The sequence below is a fragment of the Phyllostomus discolor genome, chromosome 13 (assembly GCF_004126475.2).
Source record: "Phyllostomus discolor isolate MPI-MPIP mPhyDis1 chromosome 13, mPhyDis1.pri.v3, whole genome shotgun sequence".
Lineage (NCBI taxonomy): Eukaryota > Metazoa > Chordata > Mammalia > Chiroptera > Phyllostomidae > Phyllostomus > Phyllostomus discolor.
The window spans coordinates 8432563-8455797 of record NC_040915.2 but is presented as its reverse complement, the minus strand read 5'-3'; the positions used below and the strand labels follow the sequence as shown (position 1 = coordinate 8455797).

Sequence of the window (23235 nt, the reverse complement as noted above, 5' to 3'; positions counted from 1 at the left end):
TTATTAGGCTCCTCCAGTTCCAATCTGATTTTATTATCAGTTAATATTTGTTCATCTGTATAGACCATGGAGTTCTTTTTCGAATCTCTAGTTCTAGAGCAGTGGCTATGCTGCTGTGTTAAAGGATAAACCCAGTGCCATTTGTTACTGTGGCACCATTTGCCTAGCAAACCCCTGACCTTGTTGAACAGGGCTGCCATTTTACTCTTTGGAGCTTGTGTCCCCAAGCCTGGAAATCACTGGGAAGCAAGAACAGAATGGGACTAACCAACTCTCCCTACTTCCCACAGCCAGAGGCAGAAGATAACATTGGAGAAAAGTATAGCTTATGCAAAACAAACTGATACCTCTTGTGTTACATTGCCCCCAACAGCCCAGGAGCCACACAACAGCACCCTCCCCCCACTTTTATAATCCAATAAAAGCTCAAAGCTGGTGTCGCTCTCCATACCATGCTCCTTTCCACTCTTGGAAAGTGAATAAAAAACTTTGCTCTCTGCGTCACAGCCCGCATCATTGGCCACCTTGACACTTAAGCCAACTTGGAGCAAATTTGCAGTTCCAAACAAATATACGCCTTTACAATTCTACCTTTTAAGTTTGCAACACAACATAAAATAGCTTAGTAAAATACTTTCTACCAAAGACTGAAAGTCCCTTTTAAATATGAATGTATGATGGAAGCCTTCTTCTTTGAGTTCAGTAAATGCCTACGGTAAGATCACTGTGTCAACTGACATCAATTACTCCATTTAATGACTAAAAGCCTTTACTAGCAAGGTACTCAAAGAAGTTCCTACTCCCCTTTCTCTCTGCTCAGCTCCAGCCACACTCACCTTCTTATAGTTCTTTCAAGAAGCTTAAATATAGGGGTGGACTGGGATGGGAGTAAAAGACAGAAAACTATACTTGAACAACAATTAAAATATAATAAAATAAAAACAGTAAAAAAAAAGAAGCTTAAATATGCTCCCACCTTAGGACTCTTTTATTCTGCCAAGAACACTCTTCCCCTAGATACCATCACTCTACCCATTCAAGTCCCTCTCAGAAATAACCTCCTCAAAGAGGCATTGCCTTAAATATCTAAAATAGCACCGTGTTCATTCTCTTCCCCTCTGACCCTGCCCTATTTTTCTTTCCAGTGTTTATCTGACTACATTATTTATTTATAGTATGTCTACCCCACTATTACATAAGCCCCATGAAGGAAGGGACTTTTTTATTCATTACTCAGTGTCTAAAACGTGCCTATCACAGAGTTGGTGCTCAATAAATGTTTGTTGAATGAGTCAAGGAATAAAGACTATAGAGCAGTCTCTCATGTTGAACAATAGAGTACTAGCTGGGGAAAAGGCAGAATCGGCTTGAATAAGGGCTCGTTTCAACCGCTACAGCAATCACCTAATGCGATTCCTTAACATGATTTTGCAGTACGGAACCATAATGTTGGATATTTCTGTAAGCAGGACTTTTAAATAAACTAAAAGAGCAAAACAGTCTCTTATCTGAAAAATTCAGTCCTGAAGACATGAGATGGGACAAGCATCTACCAATAAACTGGGGGAAGCTGGAGTCGGGTAAAGGGGGCAGCACCAGCAATGGGAGAATGGTTACATGCAGGGGAGCTGACCAAACAAATATACACAGGACAATGGAAACAAGTGCTCTCCCTCTCAGAGAAGAGTGTTACAAACATGGAAAGAAGAAAAAAAACAGAATGAACCTAGTGGTGGTGGGCCTGCATTAGGGGTTACAATCAAAACTCATGGATTTCCATATAAATAGGTAGATTCCCAAACTCTGTCTGCTGAGACTGCGAGCAGAGACATGCTGATAGCACTCATCATACGTAGTACAGAAATCTTGGTTTCTGAATACTGTGTTCCATTAAAAGGGATCATGGCTAATTCCTAAGCTCAGAAAGTACAAGATGAGCCTGCAACACCTTATGGTGCCAGAAAGTAAGGAAGTGCCCAAAAATGATGATACATGACAGGAGGACACAGAAGGCAGCTAGAAGGGGCACCCACAGGCCCCATCTGGGACACAAGCATCAAAACACACAATGAATTATAACCCAATGAATACAGGGTCTATACCAATGTAAATAAATGAATAAAAGTCTAACAAGAAATAAGATTTTTACGTGGTCTGAAGGTACACCCCCATAACATATTTATTAATTACAAAGGGAAAACAAATTTTCCTGTGGAGAAGCTTGGCAGATACCGCCTTGATCAAGTGATTAATGCGAACATAATCAATAACGGAAAAAAGACGAAACCAGGCACCACTGGAGAGGATGCAATGAGAACTGAGCACCTCTTCTGCAGCAGTCCTGCTGCATGGCATGGCTTAATCACGACGGAATGTCCACAATCAGAATAGAGGAACACACTACAAAGTAACTGGCTTATAACTTTCGAAAGTTAAAGAAAGACTGGGGAACTGTTCCAAACTGAAGGACACTGAAGAGGCATGGCAATTAAACGTTAAATGTGACTCTGGACTGGATTCTTTTGCTACAAAGGAGTATATTAGGACAACTGGTGAGACCTGAATGGGGGTCTGAGGATTGGTATTAATGTTAGATTTCTATTTTGCTAGTTGTGATGTGGTTATTTTTAAAAAACATTCTCATCCATAGGAAATACAAACAAACTAAAGTATCTGGAAGTGATGAAATATCCTGTGAGCAACTTACTCTAATAAATGGTTCAAAAACATTTCATTGTAATATACTTGCAACTTGTCTATAAATCTGGGATTATTCCAAAATAAAATGTTTAAAGCAATGCTAAGTAGTTATATCGTAGAGACTACAAACCACACCTACTTAATAAGTGAGAAAAGCTACTAACAACTTAGTGGCTTAGGGCAAAATTTCCAAAGACAGCAGCTTACCCAAACTCAAACTGTGGTATATCAAACAACTTTATTTCTTATTTATTTAGATTGTTTAAGCTGTTACAGCTGTTCCCACTTCTCTCCCCTCCCCCTCCCTCACCCAGCCCGCACTGTCCCCAGCCCACACCAACCCCTACACTGTAGTCCGTGTCATGGCTTGCGCGAAAGTGTTCTTTGGTTAACCCCTCACCATCTTTCATCACCCTCCCCTCCTCCTCATTTCAGACAGTGGTCAGACTGTTCTATGTATGTAAGCGTCTGTTACTATCTTGTTTGTCAGGTTATTGTGTTCATCGGATTTCAAACGACTTTAAAGCAAGGGAAAATGATATACTCTGGAAAGCTGTTCTAGTAGTACTGACAATACTGATGTCAAAGGTCAATGTGAAAAACCATAATGAAATGCCAACTCACACCTATTAGGATGGCTGTCATCAAAGGCTGACAATACACAAGTGTTGACCAGGATGTAAAGAAACTGGACACTAATACATCACTAGTAAGGAGATGTAGCCACTTTGGAAAAGTTTGCCATTTCTCAAAATGTTAAACATAAATATACATACATGCTCCATCAATTCCACTCCTAGCTATATATATCCAAGAGAACTGAAAATGGTAAAAACTGCCCTGGCTGGTATAGCTCAGTGGATTGAGCGGGGGCTGTGAACCAAAGTGTCGCAGGTTCGATTCCCAGTCAGGGTACATGCCTGTGTTGCAGGCCATGACCCCCAGCAACCACACATTGATGTTTCTCTCTCTCTCTCTTTCTCCCTTCCTTCCCTCTCTAAAAAATAAATAAATAAATTCTTTTTTAAAAAAGCCTTAAAAAAAAGAAAATGGTAAAAACTACCCCAAATATCTATCAACTGATGAATGAATAAACAAATGTGGTATATCCATACAATGGAGTATTAATTTGGTCATGAAAGGGAAGTACTGATACAGAAAAAAATATATTTAGGGGATTACAGAAGGTCAGAAAATCAAAGACTGGCAGAATCACAGTCATCTGTCCAAATAAGAGGGAAAAAAACCCACTGGGACCAAAAGGAACAGTTAAAGTCATTCAGTTCTGGCTCCTGGCAAATGCATTGTCTCTACTAAGGACATTTCAGGTTAATTTCTTAATCTTTCTATTTCAATTAGGTTTTCTTTTTCCTCACCCAAGGAAATGTTTTTATTGCTTTTAGAAAGAGAAGAAAGTAGAGAGGCATCGATGTGAGAGAGAAATATCGACGGGTTGATTCCTGCATGCACCCTGACTGGAAACCCCAAATCCAGAACCCAGACCCCAGGTATTTGCCTGACTGGAATAGAACCCGTAACCTTTCGGTGTGTAAGGGACAATGCCCCCACCAAATGAACCACGTGGCCAGGGCTTAACTGGGTTTTTTCCTAAACCTAATTAGGTTTGTCTAAAGACTCTGAAGAAAACAACATATTTATAAAATGTGAATGGTGACATAATAATCCAATGGAAAAGTGTTCAAAGTATTTAAATAGTAACCCTAGGCCTGGAATCATTTTATGATAAGCAGTCTAGAAGACTGGCTAGAGAGAAAGAGACTACTATTCAATGGTACCACCAATGAAAATGCTAAATCTGTACTGTATTTTATTATTATTTTTAATAACTTTATTTTTTAAATCCTCACCTGAGGATACGTTCATTGATTTTTAGAGAGTGAGAAAAGGGGAGAAACATCAATGTGAAAGAGAACCATCAATCAGCTGCCCCTTGGACATACTCCAACCAGGGATTGAACCCACAACCTAGGTATGTGTCCACACTAGGGCAAATTATCTTATAACCTTTTGTTGTAAGATACTGCTCCAACCAACAGGTATGTGCCCACACTAGGGCACATTATCTTACAACCTTTTGTTGTAAGATAATGCTCCAACCAACTGAGCCGCCTGACCAGTGTCTAAAACTGTACATAGAAACAAGGGAGCATTCTGGGTACCATTAGACTGACCCTACTCTTCAATATAATCAGAAAGCAGCTAAACAATGTGACTATCTTACCATATACACAGGTTTAAAAAGGTTTCACTTTCCCTAAATTTTACCCCCTCGATGTTGACATAACATTTATACAGTCATCTTGAATCCTTGGAACACACTGAGTAGGGAAGGAGAGAGAAACCATAAATAAACTGTATTTCACTGATCTACAAAACATCAAATCAGAGGTATATATATGTTCTGGGAAATTAACTACTTAGGTTTTCTAAGAATACTTTGCTTATATATGTATGATTTATCAAACACTAATAAATGAAATACAGCATCTAAAGATTCTGGCACCCTGAGAAACCAGAGGCTTAAGCAGCTAAGCAACTTGTTCCCCGTCACACAAATCAATGTAGTTCTCTGAACTCAGTCATTTTCTATATAGTCAAATGCCATAGTGTGGTGCATATTTGATTTCTGAGACTTAACTATAGAACACTATCTTTAAAAATGTCATTGCCCTGGCTGGTGTGTCCCAGTATATTGAGTGCTGGCCTGTGAAATGAAAGGTCACCGGTTCGATTCCCAGTCAGGGCACATGCCTGGGTTGCAAGCAAGGTCCTGGGTTGGAGGCGTGTGACAGGTAGCTGATGAATGTTTCTCTCTCGCACATTTCTCTCTCAAACATTGATGTTTCTCTCCCTCTCTTCCCCCCTCCCTTCCCTTCTTTCTAAAAATAAATAAATAAATAAAATCTAAAAAGAAAAGACATAAATCCTACACAATAAACTTCTTGATAGTAAAAGGTCACTCTATATCAGGGATTTTTAATAGGTATGCTACAAGAATTTTTAAAACATGCAATATCTGACTAGTCAGGGGCACTGACCTCTTTTCCCTTGGACTGTCAAATAAAAAAATAACAACACAAAATGGCTGTAAGGTGTGAATGAATCAAAATTATACCCATTTTTTGTCAAGCTAGAAAAAACATATTTTTTGGTGTGCTGCAGATTTTTGGTAATTAGTTTATTGTGCTATGAGATGAAAAAGGTTGAAAATCACTGCTGTCTATGAAATGTTTATAGAAAGAGGCATTATAAACATGTGATTAAGAGCACAGACTGGAACAACTGAGATCTAATTCTGGCCTCGAAATTTAGTAACTATTTGTCCTTGAGCAAGATATTTAACCTTTATAGACCTCAGCTTCATCTACAGAATGGGAATAATAATAGGACCTATACTACAGTGCCAATGTGTATGATAGGCAGAAAAATGATGCCCCTAAATATGTCCATGTCCTAACTGCTGGAACTTGTATCTGTTAGTTTACAGGGCAAAAAAGGAATTAAGGTTGCAGACGGAATTAAGGTTGCTCATCAACTGACCTTGAGAGGGGAAGTCAGGGTGAGACCAATGTGATTGCAAAGGCAGAAGAGGAAAGCAGGACAGTCAGGGTCAAAGTGATGCCAGGTGAGAAAAACTTCACAAGGGACTGCTGGCTTTGAAGATGGTGGGGGTCCAGGAGCCAAGGAACAAATACAGCCTCCAGGAGGTGGAAAAGGCAAAAGCATATTCTCTGCTAGAGCCTCCAACAGGGAAAGCAGCCCTGATGACCCATTTCAGACTTCTGACCTCATAACTATACGATGATAAATGTGTTGTTTTAAGTCATTAAGTTCATGGTAATTTGTTATAGCAGCAATAGGAAACTAATACAATGTGACAATGAAATTTAGTGAAATGTTTATAATGGTATTTCTCTTACTGTTAGTACGCAATAAGTGTTTGCTACCATCATCACCTAAAAAACACGTATTTGTGTTCTTAAACAATTACAGCATTTACCAATTTTTCCATTATCAGTAAACCAAATAATTTCATCAGAACTAATGTTTTTTTTCTTAGTCTTTCATTTAATTAAAGATGAATCCTAGCCCTGGTTGGTGTGGCTCAATGGATTGAGCACTGGCCTGTGAACCAAAGGGTCACTGGTTCGATTCCCAGTCAGTGCACATGCCTGGGTTGCAGACCAGGTCCCCAGTAGGGGGTGCTCGAGAGGCAACCACACATTGATGCTTCTCTCCCTCTCTTTCTCCCTCCCTTCTCCTCTCTTAAAAAAAAAAAAAAAAAAGACTGATCCTATATTTAGGCTAATTGTTCGTTTTTTTCCAAATGGTTAAAAACATTCTATTTTTCCCTGATTAAAAAGACAAATTTTACTAAATATCTCCTGAAACACAAAGGTGAGATAAATCCACTCTATCCCTCCTCACAGTCCAGATGGGAAGACAAAATTTCGATTTAGGGAGCGCACCCTTCTAGTCAGTTGCTAGAGGGCATGCTTTCAATTCATGAATCACTTAATAAACCCAATTAGGAAAAAAAATTTTGCTTTAACACCTCATTTCACACATCAAAATCTCTGATCTCTTAAAGAGATCACACTCTGATCTCTTAAAGAATTGAACTAAAACTATAAATACAACAAATGGATGCCATTGCATGAGTACAATTTGTGACTCAGTCACTAAAAATAAAGGCTTTAAGAAAGCAATGGCCCTGGCTGGTATGGCTCAGCTGGTTGGAGTGCCAACCTGTAACCAAAAGGTTGTAGGTTCAATTCCTGGTGGAGGCACAAGCCTAAATTACAGCTCAATCCCCAGGCCAGGTTCGATTAATCCCTGGTCTAGGCACATACGGAAGACAACCAATCAATGCTTCTCTCTTGCATTGATGTTTCGCTTTCTCCTTGTGTCTCACTCTAAAAGCCCCCCCCCCCCCCAACAAAAAGTCCTCCCCTGGCTGGTGTGGCTCAGTGGATTGAGACCACTGGTTCGATTCCCGGCCAGGACACATGCCTGTGTTGTGGGTCAGGTCCCCAGTTGGGAGCGTGCAAGGGGCAACCAGTCGCTGTTTCTCTCCCTTTCTTTATCCCTCCCTCCCCTCTCTCTAAAAATAAATAAGCAAAATCTTTTTTTTTTAACATCCTCAGGTGAGGATAAAAAAAAACATGGAAGGAAAGTAGAGTTAAGAGGCAATTTCAGGATCTACAAGACATTTACGAAATGTGATGCTGAAACAGTAAAGAAATGGACTAAATATTAAGAAAAATTAGGGTCATGTATTAATTATAATCCAAATAAGCTAGGTGACAATTTCAAAAAATACCAACCAACATTTTCTGTAATTATATGTATCCACATAAAGAAACCAAAGAACCCTGGCCGGCATAGCTCAGTGGATTGAGCTTGGGCTGAGAACCAAAGCATCGCAGGTTCGATTCCCAGCCAGGGAACATTCCTGGGTTGCAGGCCAGGTCCCCAGTGGGGGCCACATGAGAAGCAACCACACATTGGTGTTGCTCTCTCTCTCTCTCTTTCCCCCTCCCTTCCCCTCTCAAATAAATACATACATACATAAATAAAATCTTTAAAAAGAAACAACAACAACAACAACAAAAGAAACCAAAGAGACCCTTGATTCAGGCACTCATTCAAGGAGCTAAGTCCTGGGATTGAGAGATAACCACTAGATATATTGGGTTTAGGTTTAAATCTAGGTTCCACAAATCTCGGTTATTAGCTGTGTGACCTTGAGTAGCTGCTTGACCACTCATCTCAGTATTCTTCTCAGTAAACATAACAGTTCTTTTTTTAAAAATTTTATTAATTTATTTTAGAGAGAAGGGAAGGGAGGGAAAAGGGGAAAGAAACATCAATCAGACGGATGCCTCTCCCACACCCCCAACTGGGGTCATGGCCTGAAACCCAGGCAAGTGCCCTGATGGGAATCAAACCGGCAACCTCTCAGTTGGCAGGCCAGCACTCAAGCCACTGAGACACACCAGCCAGGGTCATAACAGTTCTAACCTCAGAGGGCTGTTGTGAGGATTAAATGAGATGACACATATAATGCAGCCTAGAACAGCAACTGGCCATAGAGTAAGTAAACAGTAAATGTTGGTTCTTATTGCTACCATTCCTCTTTCAGGAGCTCCCAGTGTACCAGCAGAGACAAAAGAGAAGCTCAGTGCAGGAAGTTCTAACATTACAGATGGTATTAAGGTTGGGAGTCCAAAGTTACTTGTCCCACTGAAAACAGTCACAACAATCAGTGTTACAGACCACACGCCAATTTTATTCACAGCCTGCTTTGATCTTAACTAAAGATTTCCTATATTAAATATACATTCATAAACATGGTTTACATCACAATGAAACTAAGAGAGCTATACTTCTACCATGCCTAGAACACACGTATGAGTACAAGTCTAGCATTTAAACTGATGACTAAGCCCCGTCGCACACATATTCTGTTGAGTTTCTGCTGACAGTATTATTCAAAAATTCACAGAAATATTCACCAGAAAAAAAAAGTTGGAAGGTCCAATCTTACAATGAATAAATCAATACATGTTTAGTGACCTAAATTACAAAATACCCAAATCTAAAACTTACATTCAATAAAACTAGTAGCTCCTAAAAGACACCATGGGGGGAACTAGGGAGAGGATGATGTGCAAAAGCAAATATTCTTGCCCTCGAAGAATTATAGTCTAGAGGAAAATCAAATATTATTATATAAGATTACAATATAATGAGAATCGGGGAAGAAGAGAGGGTTGAGAATATTCTTCTCACCCCTAATCTACATGGGAAAGTGAGTATTACATAAATATTACCAAAATAAACTTATTAAAACTGCAGTTTCTAACTGCCTTGGCAAATGGATTCAAACAGTCAAAATAAAGCAGCTAATTAACAGTAGGAATTATGATTTGCTTTAGCCACATTACATGGTAGTCAGATGAAGATCTGCCAGTTTAAATAAGTCTTAGTTTCACTATCAATTTTTACAAAGGAAATATGTGTACACAAATCTACACAGGAACTTAGAAAAACCTGTCTTGACAATTTTGTTTTTTCTTTCTTTTTTTTTTACTTTTTTTGTTTCAACAATTTAAAATTATAATGCAATGTAACAATCTACCACAGAAAGAAACGTCTCCGTATGTGAGGAATTTTGTAATATAAAGACACCATACAACACCATACGAAAGCAAGTTACAGAAAAGTGAAAAAGGTGATTACAGTAGTCCCCCTCATTCAGTTTCGTTGTCTGCAGTTTCAGGTACTTTTGGTCAACCACGACCCAAAAATATTAAGTGGAAAATTCCAGAAATAAAAAATTTGTAAGTTTTAAATTCCGTGCTGTTCAGAATACCTCACTTCATCTTCTGTGAGCACTGTATCATCTCTCATCATCACAGAAAGAAGGGTGAGTATGTATAAGATATTTTGAGACCATATTCATGTAACTTATTACAGTATATTGTTTAACTATCCTACTTTATTACTAGTTATTATTGTTAACCTCTTACTGTGCCTAACTTATAAATTAAACTGTCTCATAGGTACATGTGTGTAAGATAAAACATGGCATACACAGGGTTCAGTGCTATCCATAGCTTCCTGGGTCCACTGAAAGGCACGCCCCATGAATAAGGGGGACTACTGTATTTGGTGTTTTGATTACAATCTAAAAATACCTGAAGATCCAACTGAACTATAATATGTCATTTAAGCAAGCTACATTACATCTAAAGCTTAAGAGTATTTGCCCTGGCTCGTATGGTTCAGGGGACTGAGTGCCAGCCTGCAAACCTGAGAGTCACAGGTTCAATTCCCAGTCAGGGTGCATTCCTGGGTTGTGAGCCAGGTCTCCAGTTGGGGGCATGTGAGAGGCAACCACACATTGATGTCCCCCCTCTCTTGCTCCTTTCCTTCCCCTCTCTCTAAAAATAAATAAATAAGTAAAAACTTTAAAAAAGAGTATTTAATAGGCTATTTAAGGAGCAATAACTGCCTTGAAAGAGTTAACAAAAAGAAAACAACTACATTACAGCATTGAACTTCTTTTCACCTTCTAGAAAAATACCTTCCCTTCCAATTCTCCACATCAGTATTCTCTTTATTATTACCAGGATGTACAAAAAAGGAATCCAATCTAGGACATTAGCCATTTTACTGAGACTACCACTACAAAAAACTTTAGAAATGCGATGTATAAAAAGACTGTCAGTTATAGCTTTTAAAAGGTATGTATTCATGCAGTTCTATGATTTCCTTCCCTGTATGAATTCCCATTAGTCTCTGGGCAGCCTGTGTACAAGGAGTGGGCTGTACCCTGGGTTTTATTTTCCCAAGGACAGAACTTAGAAGGTGTGCAACAAATGTCTGTCGGACTGTATCTCCAATACACATATCAGTGGCTACATTCCTTTGACATTTCAAAATTAACAGACCTACACTTTCATATCAGCTTACAAGCATACTTGCAGTATTTGCCATTTAAAGTGCATGTAAAATTGTAATTTATAGATAAAAAAAGCCACAGTCATGGTATCTTGTTTAAGTTATTTTTTACCTTAAAGGAAATTTCTTAAAATGATTTTATCCTCAGTATAAATGTTAGTGAATAGTCTAAAATAAATGTAGTTTTACACAATGTTACCATAAATTTGAGAACAACTGATTCAATTTAATGCCATTTCAATGCTTACCCCTACTTATTCTTGCTTCTGCCCACTCACACGCATTTTTAAAAGTCTTTTAGAGCCTTCTTTGTCAAAAAGACAGCAATCTTCCCTAAAAATAATGTAAATTAGCTATTGTAGTCATTGGCTATATTCTTGAACTTCACAGCAATTTTAGATTTCCAAGGGCAATTTAAGTATTTTAGTATTACTCTACTTTTGTTTCCATGAACTAAAAATTTATAGGTAAATTGGTAATTTGGAAAGATGTCGGCAGACAGTCCGTCTTTATTATAACAATTATAATAAAATCGCAAAACAGGACAATTTTTAAAATCCTAGAAGAGGTAACAAATGACACCAAATGACAAATTATAGTGCACACGCACTATACTTGCACACTCGTCAGAAGTTCGGAAAGTTGTGCCCAACCACTCTCCAAGTGCCTGCCGTCAAGACCTCTGGAAATCAAACAGGAGGTACTCCCCTCTACGTGGTTCTTCCAAAGCAGAACTACTGAACAGGTGGCCCAAGTACAATTCCAGGGAAGTTCTAGGAAAGGTGAGCGGGCCCTAAAAGGATCTCCAGAAAGCACATTCATTCATCTCCGTAAATTCAGACTGAGTATGACCCCCCTCTCAGTGCAGGCCCTGCAGGATCGAAATGAATCAGACTCCAAATTCTGATCTCTAGAAGACAGACGAGGTGGCGAGGAGTGGGAAGGTACATAAACAACTATGAGCTTTGTCTGAGAGTTTTGCAGTATGGACCGAATCTATTTTTCACCCAGATATATACAGGGCATTGCTTACAGCAAGTGCTGTCTGCTAAACAAATGAATAAATAAACAAACAAATATGAAACGCTAAGACGAGCCAGGGGTTGAGGGTGCATATTCGCCTGGGTCTCCGTGGCCCAGCGACCCACCGCCACTGGCCCCAGGTCGGAAGGTTACCCTCTCCTCCTCTCGCTTCAGGCAGTGGCAGCAGCCAAGATTCAGCTTGAGCTGGCCCCAGGCTGCGCCCTCCCCGCGCCCCCAAGCGGCACCTACCATTGGTGTAGGGAGACCCGGAGGCCGAGGCGGCCCCGTTCTGAGCCTGGAGGCCGGTTAGGGCGCCGCCAGGGGCTGGTATCCCCGGCTGGGACATGACGACGGTGGTTATCGGGTTGGAAGGGGATGGTCGGGATCTGCCGACAGCTCCAAATAAAAAGGTGAAAGACGACTGCTAGAAGCGAAGGGAAAGAACTAAGGACTTAGTACTGAAGGCCGGGGAGAGAGACCGGGGTGCATCAAGCCCTAGGCCTGGCGCCACATTGTCCCCAGCCCACCGGCGGCCACTGGTTGGCCTGGGAGCTGAGGGTAGAGAGTTGGACTTAGGGCCGGAACGCCGGGCTGGAAGGAAGCAGCCAAGCTGAGAGAGGGGAGAGGCCCCCACCGGAAGCGCCTGTCAGCCGCTGGCTGCGCAGGCGCAGTCAGGACACGTGGCACTTCCGGCTCCGGGCTGGTGACTGCAGCCGCATTCAGGGCTCTCCCAGTGGGGCTGCCCTGGGGCCACCTGACTGCACGGGGTGTCGTAGCCCTAAGGATTGTGCTTAGCCTTGCCTGCCACGTCACTGACTCTTCCCACCGGCCGGAAGTAGCGTGTGTCACGGCTACAGAAATCCCCACCTTAAACGTCATCTTGCCGACAGGGTCAGGATCTTAGCGCAGTCAGGGCTTCACTGGCTGCTTTCGTGGACTGGGACTGACGTTTCTCTCCTGGGGTTTTTGTGAAGATTACCCGAGATTGTAGATGTCATCGTCCTCTGTTGAGAGTATATCTCCGGTAGCTGCAATGTTCATCGCAGTTTTCATTACACATTTAGTCATCATATTCCAGATGTAAGTTGTAAGGGAATTTTTAGAAAGAGGTAGTTAATTATGTACATGTCCTAAATGTGTATTCATCGTGGAGAAACCTTTGCTTTTTGACCTGAGAACTCAGAAGTAATTTTAATTGTGAAACTCGCTGATTCATAGCATAGTCACGCTAAAGTTCATTAATAGCACACTAATCAGCACGTTTAAATGGCAGTTTTATTTCCTCATCTAAGAGTTTACAGTAAGGTAAAACATTCAAACTTCCTTTCTGGGCGAGTAGACTTTTTTTTCCCCCTCCAGCCAAAGTGAGATAGAAACTGGAATGATGAGTCAATATACTTTACGGATGATCTCAATAATCAACTTAGCTATCTCCATTCTAGGTAGGTTTTACCTGCTCTGTGCTAACAATAAAGTCCTTTAAACTACAGATTTGTACTGTTGATTAAAATGCAATGTCAAAGTTTTTGCAATACCTGAAATACATCTCACTTACTTTAATATCAAATGCCTGCTATAAAATGTTAGATTACATACATAATGAGTAAGCCCTAAACCGCTGTACAGGTCTGAAAAGCAAACAGTATGAATTCAAACATATTAACTTTTATCCTAACCCTATTCAATCATTTGCCTGAGAACCTTACTAAAAATGTGTGTGCTCTGTGAGCCATTCCACAACTCCTTTGTGCAAGTTACAAAGTCTTAAGTCTTCTTCGGGATGAAGGTGACACTTTCTGTCACACTGTGCTGATCATACGGCCCCATCACAAACTCCCAAATCATACAGCCTGAGAACACTTAAAAAGATGCACAAACTCAAACGTCTCAGTCTTTTAAAGAGAAAACAGACTTCAAAGAGAAACAACCTTCCTGAGGTCAGACAGAAAATCAAGTGCCTCTTCAAATGGGCATATGCTTAATTCTGGTCTCAAATTTGCATTAGTTTTTTTCTCTTTTTTATGTAACTCCTTAATGATCTTGGTTTTTTGACCTTGGCACAGGAGTTTGATTTAACTAAATCAAGCTTCTTTGAACTTTGTTCTGTTTAAGCAGTATCTGTGTTCAGAGGGGGAAAAAAAAAACCTGATGGAGAGGATTAGCCATTTTAAAAAGTAAATAACCTCATTGGTTAAATCAGGTTAAATCTACAAATAATTTGCTAATAATTAAACAATGTTTTTTTTCTAAAATTTGTTCTACCCATGTTGCTATTACTCCTCCCAAAATTATAGTTAAGTTCCTTAATTTTTTGGTTTACATTTTTAGTAACAAACTATAGAAATGATCCCTGAAAGTATAGTCTTGTTGTTTACATTTTTAATGTAGTCAGCTTTAAAATACTGAGAAGAAAAGCAGCATTTGTCATCCTCAGGGACAATAGGAAGTTAAGTTTAAGGAACTGAGGTAAGACAGCTTATTTTTAAAGTTTAGTATTGTCTACACATTGTCAAATCCTTCTCTGACTTCTAAAATGTGGTCACACAAATATCAATAAAAAATTGTAGTGCTATTACCAGTTGCTAAGGGTACTGATGTTTCTTTGGTCAACTACCTATTCTACCCCACACCACCATACACTTTTCTAAACTGATGTCAGTAATACATTCAACTTTTTTATCCTGTTTTCCAGAACAACAGAACCATTCTGCCACATCTGCACACTTCATATATATCATATGTGTCAGATTTTCTGTACATTATTTTCAGAGCCTTCAACTCTGGCTGGATAGCTCAGTTAGTTAGCATGCTACCCTATGCCAAAGTTGTGGATTCGATCCTCAGGGTACATGCAATAATTAACCAATGGCCCTAACAAGGTGGCTTACTTGGTTGGAGTGTCACCCCATACACCAAAAGGTTGGGAGTTCCATCCCAGGTCAGGGCACATACCTAGGTTACAGGTTGGATCCCTGGTCCAGGCAGGGTACATATGGGAGTCAACTGATCACTCATGGATGTTTCTCTATCACATCAATGTTTTTCTCTCTCAAATCAGTAAGTACATACCCTCAGGTAGGAATTTAAAAAAGGAATCAATCAATGAATGCATAAATAAGTGGAACAACAAATCAGTGTTTCTCTCCCCATCTCTCTCTCTCTCTCTCTCTCTCTCTCAAATCAATAAAAAAAGAAAATAAACAATAAAGTGACATCCAAGTGTTTGAGTCAGGAGACAGCACTATGCAAAGAACATTCCATTAAAGGTGATTCTTTATTTAGATGAGAGAGAGAGAGAGAGAGGTCACTGATACCTGGAAGTGGACTTAGGCTCACAGCAGGGCCCCTTTGCCTGCCCACTCATGACTGTTGAATTGTCAGCTGATAAACAGAGTGGGAAAATTGTTTTAAAGCCTTTAATTATTTTATTTTGTTAAAAAAGATTTTATTTATTTTTAGAGATGGAAAGGGAGAGAGAAAGAGAAGAGAAACATTGATGTGCAAGAGATACACTGAGCAGCTGCCTCTTGTCCCTGCTACAACTGGGGATGGAACCTGCAACCTAGGCGTGTGCTCTGACCAGGAATCCAACTAGCGACCCTTTCTTTGCAGGACAGTGCCCAACCAACTAAGCCACACTGGTCAGGGATGGTTTTAATTACTTTTAAACATTTGTTCCATTTCAAACAAGCAAACAATGAGTTCAATTACAAACAAGTTTGTTCTGAAACTCCTGTGGCTCTGTTTTAAGAACAGTTCTTTTAGCTTCATTTGCCCCTGACAGGACATCTGTTTGTATCTGAAGTCAGTAGTTCCAAAGCTGCAGGACAAGTACACTCATCTCACACCATGCCAGTCAATCCTATTGCTTTCTTTGAAAACCTCAACTTTGTGTAGTTTTCGCCTTTCTCTCTGCCCACTGATTGCTTTCATCTTGCACTTGAACTGTTGGGATAGCCTTTCTGGTTTCCCTCTCTTGATGTATCTTACATGTTGATTGAACTCCTAAATACTGATTCTGTTTATTTTCCTGTACCCCAAAATCTGTTGCTCCATGTGCCTCCTCCATCAAGTTAAAGGTTGTCTGCATGGCCTTTCTCATCTCATTCTAAGGAAAATCAAAGTCCTACCCATGGCCTTCAAGGCCCCACATGATCTGGTCTTGCTACTCCTCTGTGCCCATCTTTTTCTACCCTACCTCTCACTCACTCCACTCCAGACACACTTGCTATTTCTCTTGCCACTCAAGCCTGCTTTTTATTTTTTTAGGTATTTTTAAACTATATTTTATTGATTATGTTATTACAGTTGTCCTGATTTTTCCCTTTCCCCCCCCTCCACCCAGCACCCCTTAGGCAATCCCCCAACCATTTTGCATGTTCATGGGTCATGTGTATAAGTTCTTTGGTGACTCCATTTCCTATACTGTATTTTACATCCCCATGGCTATTCTGTAACTACCTATTGTATTTCTTAATCCCATTACCTCTTCACTCATTCTCCTCCTCACCCCTCCCATCTGGCAACCTTCCAGTAACTAACTTTTCTCTTGCTTTTAAGAATCTCTCTTTATCTTTAACTTTTGACCTTTTAATAATGATGTGTCTTGGAGTGGGCTTCTTTGCATCCATCATAATTGGGATTCTCTGTGCTTCCTGGACTTGCATGTCTATTTCCTTCACCAACTTAGGGAAGTTTTCTTTCACTATTTTTTTTCAGATAGATTTCCAATTTCTTGCTCTTTCTCTTCTTCTGGCACCCCTATGAGGCAAATGTTGGACCTCTTAAAGTTGTACCAGAGGCTATTTATACTACCCTCATTTTTTTTTTACTCTCTTTTCTTCTCATTGTTCTGCATGGTTGTTTTTTGCCTCCTTATGTTCCAAATTATTGATTTGATTCTTGGCTTCATCCATTCTACTGCTGTTTCCCTGTAAACTGTTCTTTATTTCAATTAGTGTATCCTTTGTTTCTGACTGAGTCTTCTTTATGCTGCTGAGGCCCTCACTAAGTTCTTGGATCATCCTTATAACCAATGTTTTAAACTCTGCACCTGATAGATTGCTTATCTCCACTTTGTTTTGTTCTTTTTCTAGAGCTTCTTTCTGTTCTTTCATTTGAGCCATGTTTCTTTGTCCCCTCATTTTGTCAGCCTCCCTGTGTTTGTTCCTATGTATTAGGTAGAGCTGCTTTGACTTTATGTCTTGGTAGTGTGGTCTCATATAGTATATGTTCTGTAGAGTCCAGTGGCACAGCCTCCCCTATCACCCAAGCTGAGTACTTGAGGTGCGCCCTTTGTGTGGGCTGAGTACACCCTCCTCTTGTAGTTGAGCCTTGGTTGCTGTTGGCAGATCAATCAGAAGGATTTATCCAGACCAGTCAGCTGCAAGGAGTAGCTGTGAACAGTAACCACCAACCTCTGCCCTCTGTGGAGGATCAGCTGTGCAGGGGCAGGGTGGTGGTGTTCCAACATGGTCGGTAACTGTCCATTGGGTGCATTGGCCCTGGGGTTTGTCGGGTGGTTCAGGCCAAGGTCAACCTCCATCTGTGTTTTGTCTGGGTTGTAAAGCAATCTGAGATTGCGGCTACTTGTGCAGGGCTTGGAGATTCCCAGGTGAAGCCAAGCTGTGACTCTACTCTGGCTGACACTAGGGCTCACTGAAGCCAGCTGTTGCTTGTTTGATAGGATTTAGGAACCAAGGCCAGCCATTCATATAGAAAAGCAGTTTGGGTGGGCAGGTAAATTGGGTGGATTAGAACCTCCGTGGATTTCCAAGCTGGATCACACAGCGTTAGCCAGGTTGATTGAGTCTCAGATATGGCACCAGCCTACTGGCTCTGTCCGTGGGGAGGGCTCAGCAAAGCAATAATGTCCTCTGCTCACCCTGATGCCAGACACTTCAGTCTCTCCTTGTATATCATTGGTGCTCTTCAAGTTGCCACCCTGGGGCTGCTGGGTCTGTGTATGGGTTCCCCAAGAGGAACTGCTTAGGGCTCCAGTGGCCTCCTCCACCGACTCAATCCCACTGGTTTTCAAAGCTATACATTGTGGGGACTTATCTTCTTGGCACTGGAATCCTGGGCTGGGAAGCCTGGTGTGGGTCTAGGACTCCTTGCTCCTGAGATATTTCTTTCGAATTTTTATCCATGTTGGTGTGGGACCAGCCCATTTCATGTCTGCACCCCTCCTACTGGTCTGGATGGATGTAGTTTCTTCAATTTCTTAGTTGTCAGACTTCCATTCAACTCAATTTCTGACATTCCTGAGTGATGGCGGTTCTATATTTTAGTTGTAATTTTGATGTGGTTGTATGAAGAGGTGAGCCATGTCTGCCTATGCTGCCATCTTGATCGGAAGCCCCTGACTTTTACATTTACTTCCATTATTTGGGATCCCTCTTCCCCAAGACACCCATGTAATTCAATCTCTCAACTCCTCTGCCTTTATTCAAATATCACCTTATCGAAAAGGTCTTCTCTGAACACCCTAGACAACAGCATACCCTCCCTGCTCACTCTCTATTCCCCTTATCTTGCTTCCCCCCATAGCACTTCTAGTTATTGTTATATATTTGAATCTCTGTTTATCTTTCTTCAGCAGAATACAATTATATACATATCCTGTCAATTCTACAGGAATCATTGTGGTTTCACATCTGCCTCCTTGTTTAGATGTTACAGAGTAGAGGCCGGAGACTGTGTCATCTTTACCTCTGTGTTCTCAGCGCTTGGTTTGGGGTCTCAAACTTCACAGGTGTTCTATGAACACTTTTAAATGAATAAATTTAAAGTGTGATTTCTTCTAATCTTCCATTCTGACTATTTTGACCTTCATTCATTAACTACTATAAGGTCGTATTGCACTTAGAGCCTAAACCACATCACCAGCACTTGTTACTAAACTATGTTAGTCTCTTATTCTTTTAGGTTCTTAATTATTATGCTACCTGGTGTCCCATCTGATGCAAACCTAGTAGTGTAATTGAAATAGTGTCAACCTCTGGTCAGGCCCGTCTACCCTGGGAGGCACAGGATGTACAATATCAAAAGCCGATCCTTTTTCTCCCTTAACCCCAGATTCATCCTTTTGCCCCCACCTCCTCTATGAGCACCCTGGCTCCCTAATAGCAGAGATCTGAGATGCAGCTTCCCCTCTAAACCTACCTTTCACCATATTTTCTGCTGAATGTCCTCACCAGCTCTTTCTTTCATTCATTGATTAACTAATTCATTCAACAAATATTGACTAAATGCCTTCTATATGCCAGGCACTGTGCTAAATACCAAGCAAAATCAAAATAGAACATACAGAGTCTCTTCCTTCTATGGACTTTACACTGGAGGAAATGAAATTAAACTGTAAATTAATATATATCTTAAGTTTAAAATCGGTAAGTGCTAGTGAGGTATTTGGTACTAAGATAGAAACTAGCAAGCAGAAATCTGATTTGGATAAGATCGTTAGGACAGGAAGGGATATTTATTTAATTTTAAAATATTTTATTCAGAGCCCTGGGTGGTGTAGCTCAGTGGATTGAGCACGGGCTGTGAACCAAAGCATCAAAGGTTCGATTCCCAGTCAGGCCACATACCTGGGTTGCAGGCCACGGCCCCCAGCAACCGCACATTGATGTTTCTCTCTCTCTTTGTCTCTCTCCCTCCCTCCCTTCCCTCTCTAAAAATAAATAAATAAATAAATAAATAAATAAATATCTTTAAAAAAATAAAAAATATTTTGTTCATAAATGTTTAGAGAGAGGGGAAAGGAGGGGGAAAGATAGGGAGAGAAACATCAATCACCAGCAATCTTTTAGTCCGCAGGCCAGCGCTCAATCCACTGATCCACACCAGCCAGGCCAGGAGAGGATATTTAAGTTACAATCTAAAGTAAGGGAAAGCTGAGCCCTGGCCAGGTAGCTCAGTTAGTTAGAGCATTGCCCTGATGCACCAAGGTTGTAGATTTCATCCCCAGTAAGGGCACATACAAGAAGCAACCAATGATGAATAAATAAGTGGAACAACAAATTGATGTCTCCCCCTCTCTCTCATTAATAAATTAAAATTTTTTTTAAATAAAAGAAAGGGAAGCTAGCTATCTATACAAAGAAGATGGGGAGAAGGAGGGATCTGGCAAACAGAACGGCATCTACAAAGGCCCAGAGGCAGCACTGAGCTTGCTGTGGTGAGCAAGGCAGAATGGCAGGAGATATGACTGAAGAAGTAGAGATGGGCGGAGCAGTGAGAGCCTTATAAGGCAGTGTAAGGGGAGTAATTGATCCAACTCATGCTCAAAGATGAATCCATTTTTCAAAACTTAGTCCACAGCTGTGAGAATAATTGATTGGGAGGCAAAGAATAGAGTTGTAACCCAGGTCAGAGCCAACAATGGTCTGTGGTAAAGTGCATAGTGGAGACAGTGGACTCTCTAATCCAAGTTAAAACTTTGACCTTTACTATCTCCTTTACTTTTTCTAGCAACATGCACTCCATCATAAAATCTTAGAGGTTCCAACCTTTACCCTTTCTCACACATGACTCCTTATGTCTCTGTTTCCACTGACCCAAAGCAAGTCTGTGTAACCTCTCACCTGCGTGACTAGCAGCCCCATTGCCAACCTCAGCTTTCAGTCTGGACTTGTTCCAATTCAACCCGCACGATGTTGCCAGAGCAAACTTTCAAAAACACAGCTCTGACCATGTTTCTGTTCTGCTCAAAATCCCTCAAAGGCTGAATAGTTTAGGAGTCAAGGTCCCTGAGAATTCAGCCCAAATCCAGTCAAACCTGGTGCTTTTTCCGTCTCTATTCCTTTCTGTGTGTTATTCTCTCATTAGAATACATCACCCTTTCTCCATATTAATTCCCATTTTACGTAAACAGGAACTGAAACCCTGAGTGCCTAGTAATGTTAGAACCAGAGTCTCAAGCTAGAGGTTGTACTCTTAACTATTATACTCTATTTAAAAATGCAGCCATTAACTTGGCTGGCATAGCTCAGTGGATTGAGCGTGGGCTGGGAACCAAAGTGTCCCAGGTTCGATTCCCAGCCAGGGTACATTCCTGGGTTGCAGGCCATAACCCCCAGCAACCACACATTGATGTTTCTCTCTCTCTCTCTATCTCCCTCCCTTCCCTCTCTAAAAAAAAAAAAAATGCAGCCATTAAAATTCATATTTAGAAGAATACTTAATTATATGGGGAAATGCCCATCTTAAATAATTAAAATTTAAATTTTAAATGTGTTGCAAAACTATGTATAATATAATTATAATCTTATAAAATTGATTATATTTGTGAGGTGTAACTGGGGGTGATTTTTGTTTCCATTTTATTTGTCTTGTTTTTCCAAACTTTTACAATTACCATATGCTACTTTTATAACGAACAATAATCATAAAAATGATTAGGGGAACATATCCCATGTATCCTTTAAGGCTTTCCTCAAGTACTGGCATCTCCTGCCTCTGCTCTCTCTCACCCCTACCCCCACTCAGTACTTTCTTACCTTTTCTCTCCCCCATCTTCTTTCATGATTGTGACCTAACACACCTCCCTGCCAAACCAAAGTGTCCTGGAGTGATGACACTATGTCTTGCTTATTGTCACATTCCTCTGTTCCCAGTTATTGTATGATATGTGGCTGAAGCCAGTATGAATCATAATTTATATTTTTTAAAGGCTGACTAAAATGCCAGAAATGTCAGGAAAGAAAGGCCATCTAGATAAGAGCTACAGGGTAATCTTGAGAAGCCCAGTGAAGTGCCTCAGGCCATCTATGAACCCAAACTGACTTTGAAAGTAGGTGAGGGAAGGCAGACTAGAACAACAGGATCCTGTAACTCAGATCATTGAACTCTCAGAAAATTCTTCTACTCCTTGAGGACAAAAATGTACCTAAGAGTCCTTCATGTTATGAAGAATCACTTGCTCATATGTACTGAGCACCTATTGTGTGCCAGACTCTGACAATAGGTTCAGGAGGGGGAAAGGCAGATGGGGTCCCTACTTCAAGAAGCTTACAGAATGTTTGCTGAGGGAGAGGTTTATATAAATAAACCTAGATACAGTGGTGCCTTGGTACTCATCGTTAATTCATTCTGGAACTAGTGACAAGTTCAGAACTAGTGACAAGTGCCAAAAGTGATGAGTACTGATTGATGAAGCATTTTCTCTGGCAGGGTGGTGTCATGACTCATACAAGTTCTAGCAAGTGCAATGACTCTCAAGCAAGCGCCAAGTACTGAAACCTCTTTCTTCTTGTCAAAATGCAATGAGTGGGGGTATGACTGTACTTAGATATACAATTATAAATTCAAGGATGAGGAAAGTTGTCCAGGTGCTAGGGAAATCTGTAAAATAAGACTTGACCAAGTCTGAGAGAGAGGTTTAGATGAGAGAGGACTGTCTGTGCTGAGAGCTGAATAGTGTTCAGGAGTTCGCTAGGTGGAGAGAAGCCTAGAGAAACCTTTCTGGCAGAAGGAATGGTGAGTGGGAAGGGAGGAGGCATAGAGTGAGGCATTTCCTGAGACGAGCAGAAAGGGGAAACTCCATCAGAGCCAGTTACAGGCCTTGTTGGCAATCTGTTGAATAATGTGATTTCGTCTCCAAACAGCTCTTCCCTCTGTTCTCATAACTTAGAATCTTAGGCTTGAAAGTTTGGATAAAAAAGGGGTTTTACTGAAAGTAATTTCATAGGGTGATGTAATCATAAATTCCTAACTGGGAAGGTCATGGGGGGTAGTCATGTCCCAGGCACATAACCTCTTTAGTATAAGGTTTACTCTTTGCCTTATGCAAGCAAAAGCATTTTGTTTGCTCTCCATTGTTCTTGTATATCTAGGTTAACACACTTTTAAAACGCCAGAGTAATCCTTTTTCTTTCAGACAACTAGGAGGCATAATCACCCTCAAGGGAGCACAGAATCTTGTTAACCACCCTGTAATCCAACCCCCACCTTGCTTTCTCCCACCTTCATTTAATCTTCCTTATGTTCCCTTCTTAATTCCAAATTCAGGAAAGAAAC

General features: G+C 40.6%; 1 protein-coding gene and 1 pseudogene across 5 annotated transcripts in view; both read right to left on the bottom strand.

Moving 5' to 3' along the window:
* SEC24A (SEC24 homolog A, COPII coat complex component) overlaps positions 1 to 13032 on the bottom strand; it is a 72170-nt gene extending 59138 nt beyond the window's left edge. Inside the window, exons 1-2 of one of the 5 annotated variants that reach the window (XM_036014011.1) lie at positions 12463 to 12551; positions 11439 to 11523 (exon numbers count right to left, since the gene is read on the bottom strand). Coding sequence is in view for 4 of the 5 variants with exons in the window: in XM_028527254.2 (XP_028383055.1) it covers positions 12463 to 12559 (97 nt within the window). In the remaining variant the exon portion in view is untranslated. Of the gene's footprint in view, positions 1 to 11438; positions 11524 to 12462 lie in introns of all 5 variants that reach the window. The other 4 variants (XM_028527254.2, XM_028527255.2, XM_036014010.1 and 1 more) reach the window with 4 other exon arrangements.
* A 1438-nt stretch (positions 13033 to 14470) lies between these two features.
* Positions 14471 to 14579, bottom strand: LOC114510514 (annotated as a pseudogene).
* Between the last annotated feature and the right edge of the window lie 8656 nt (positions 14580 to 23235).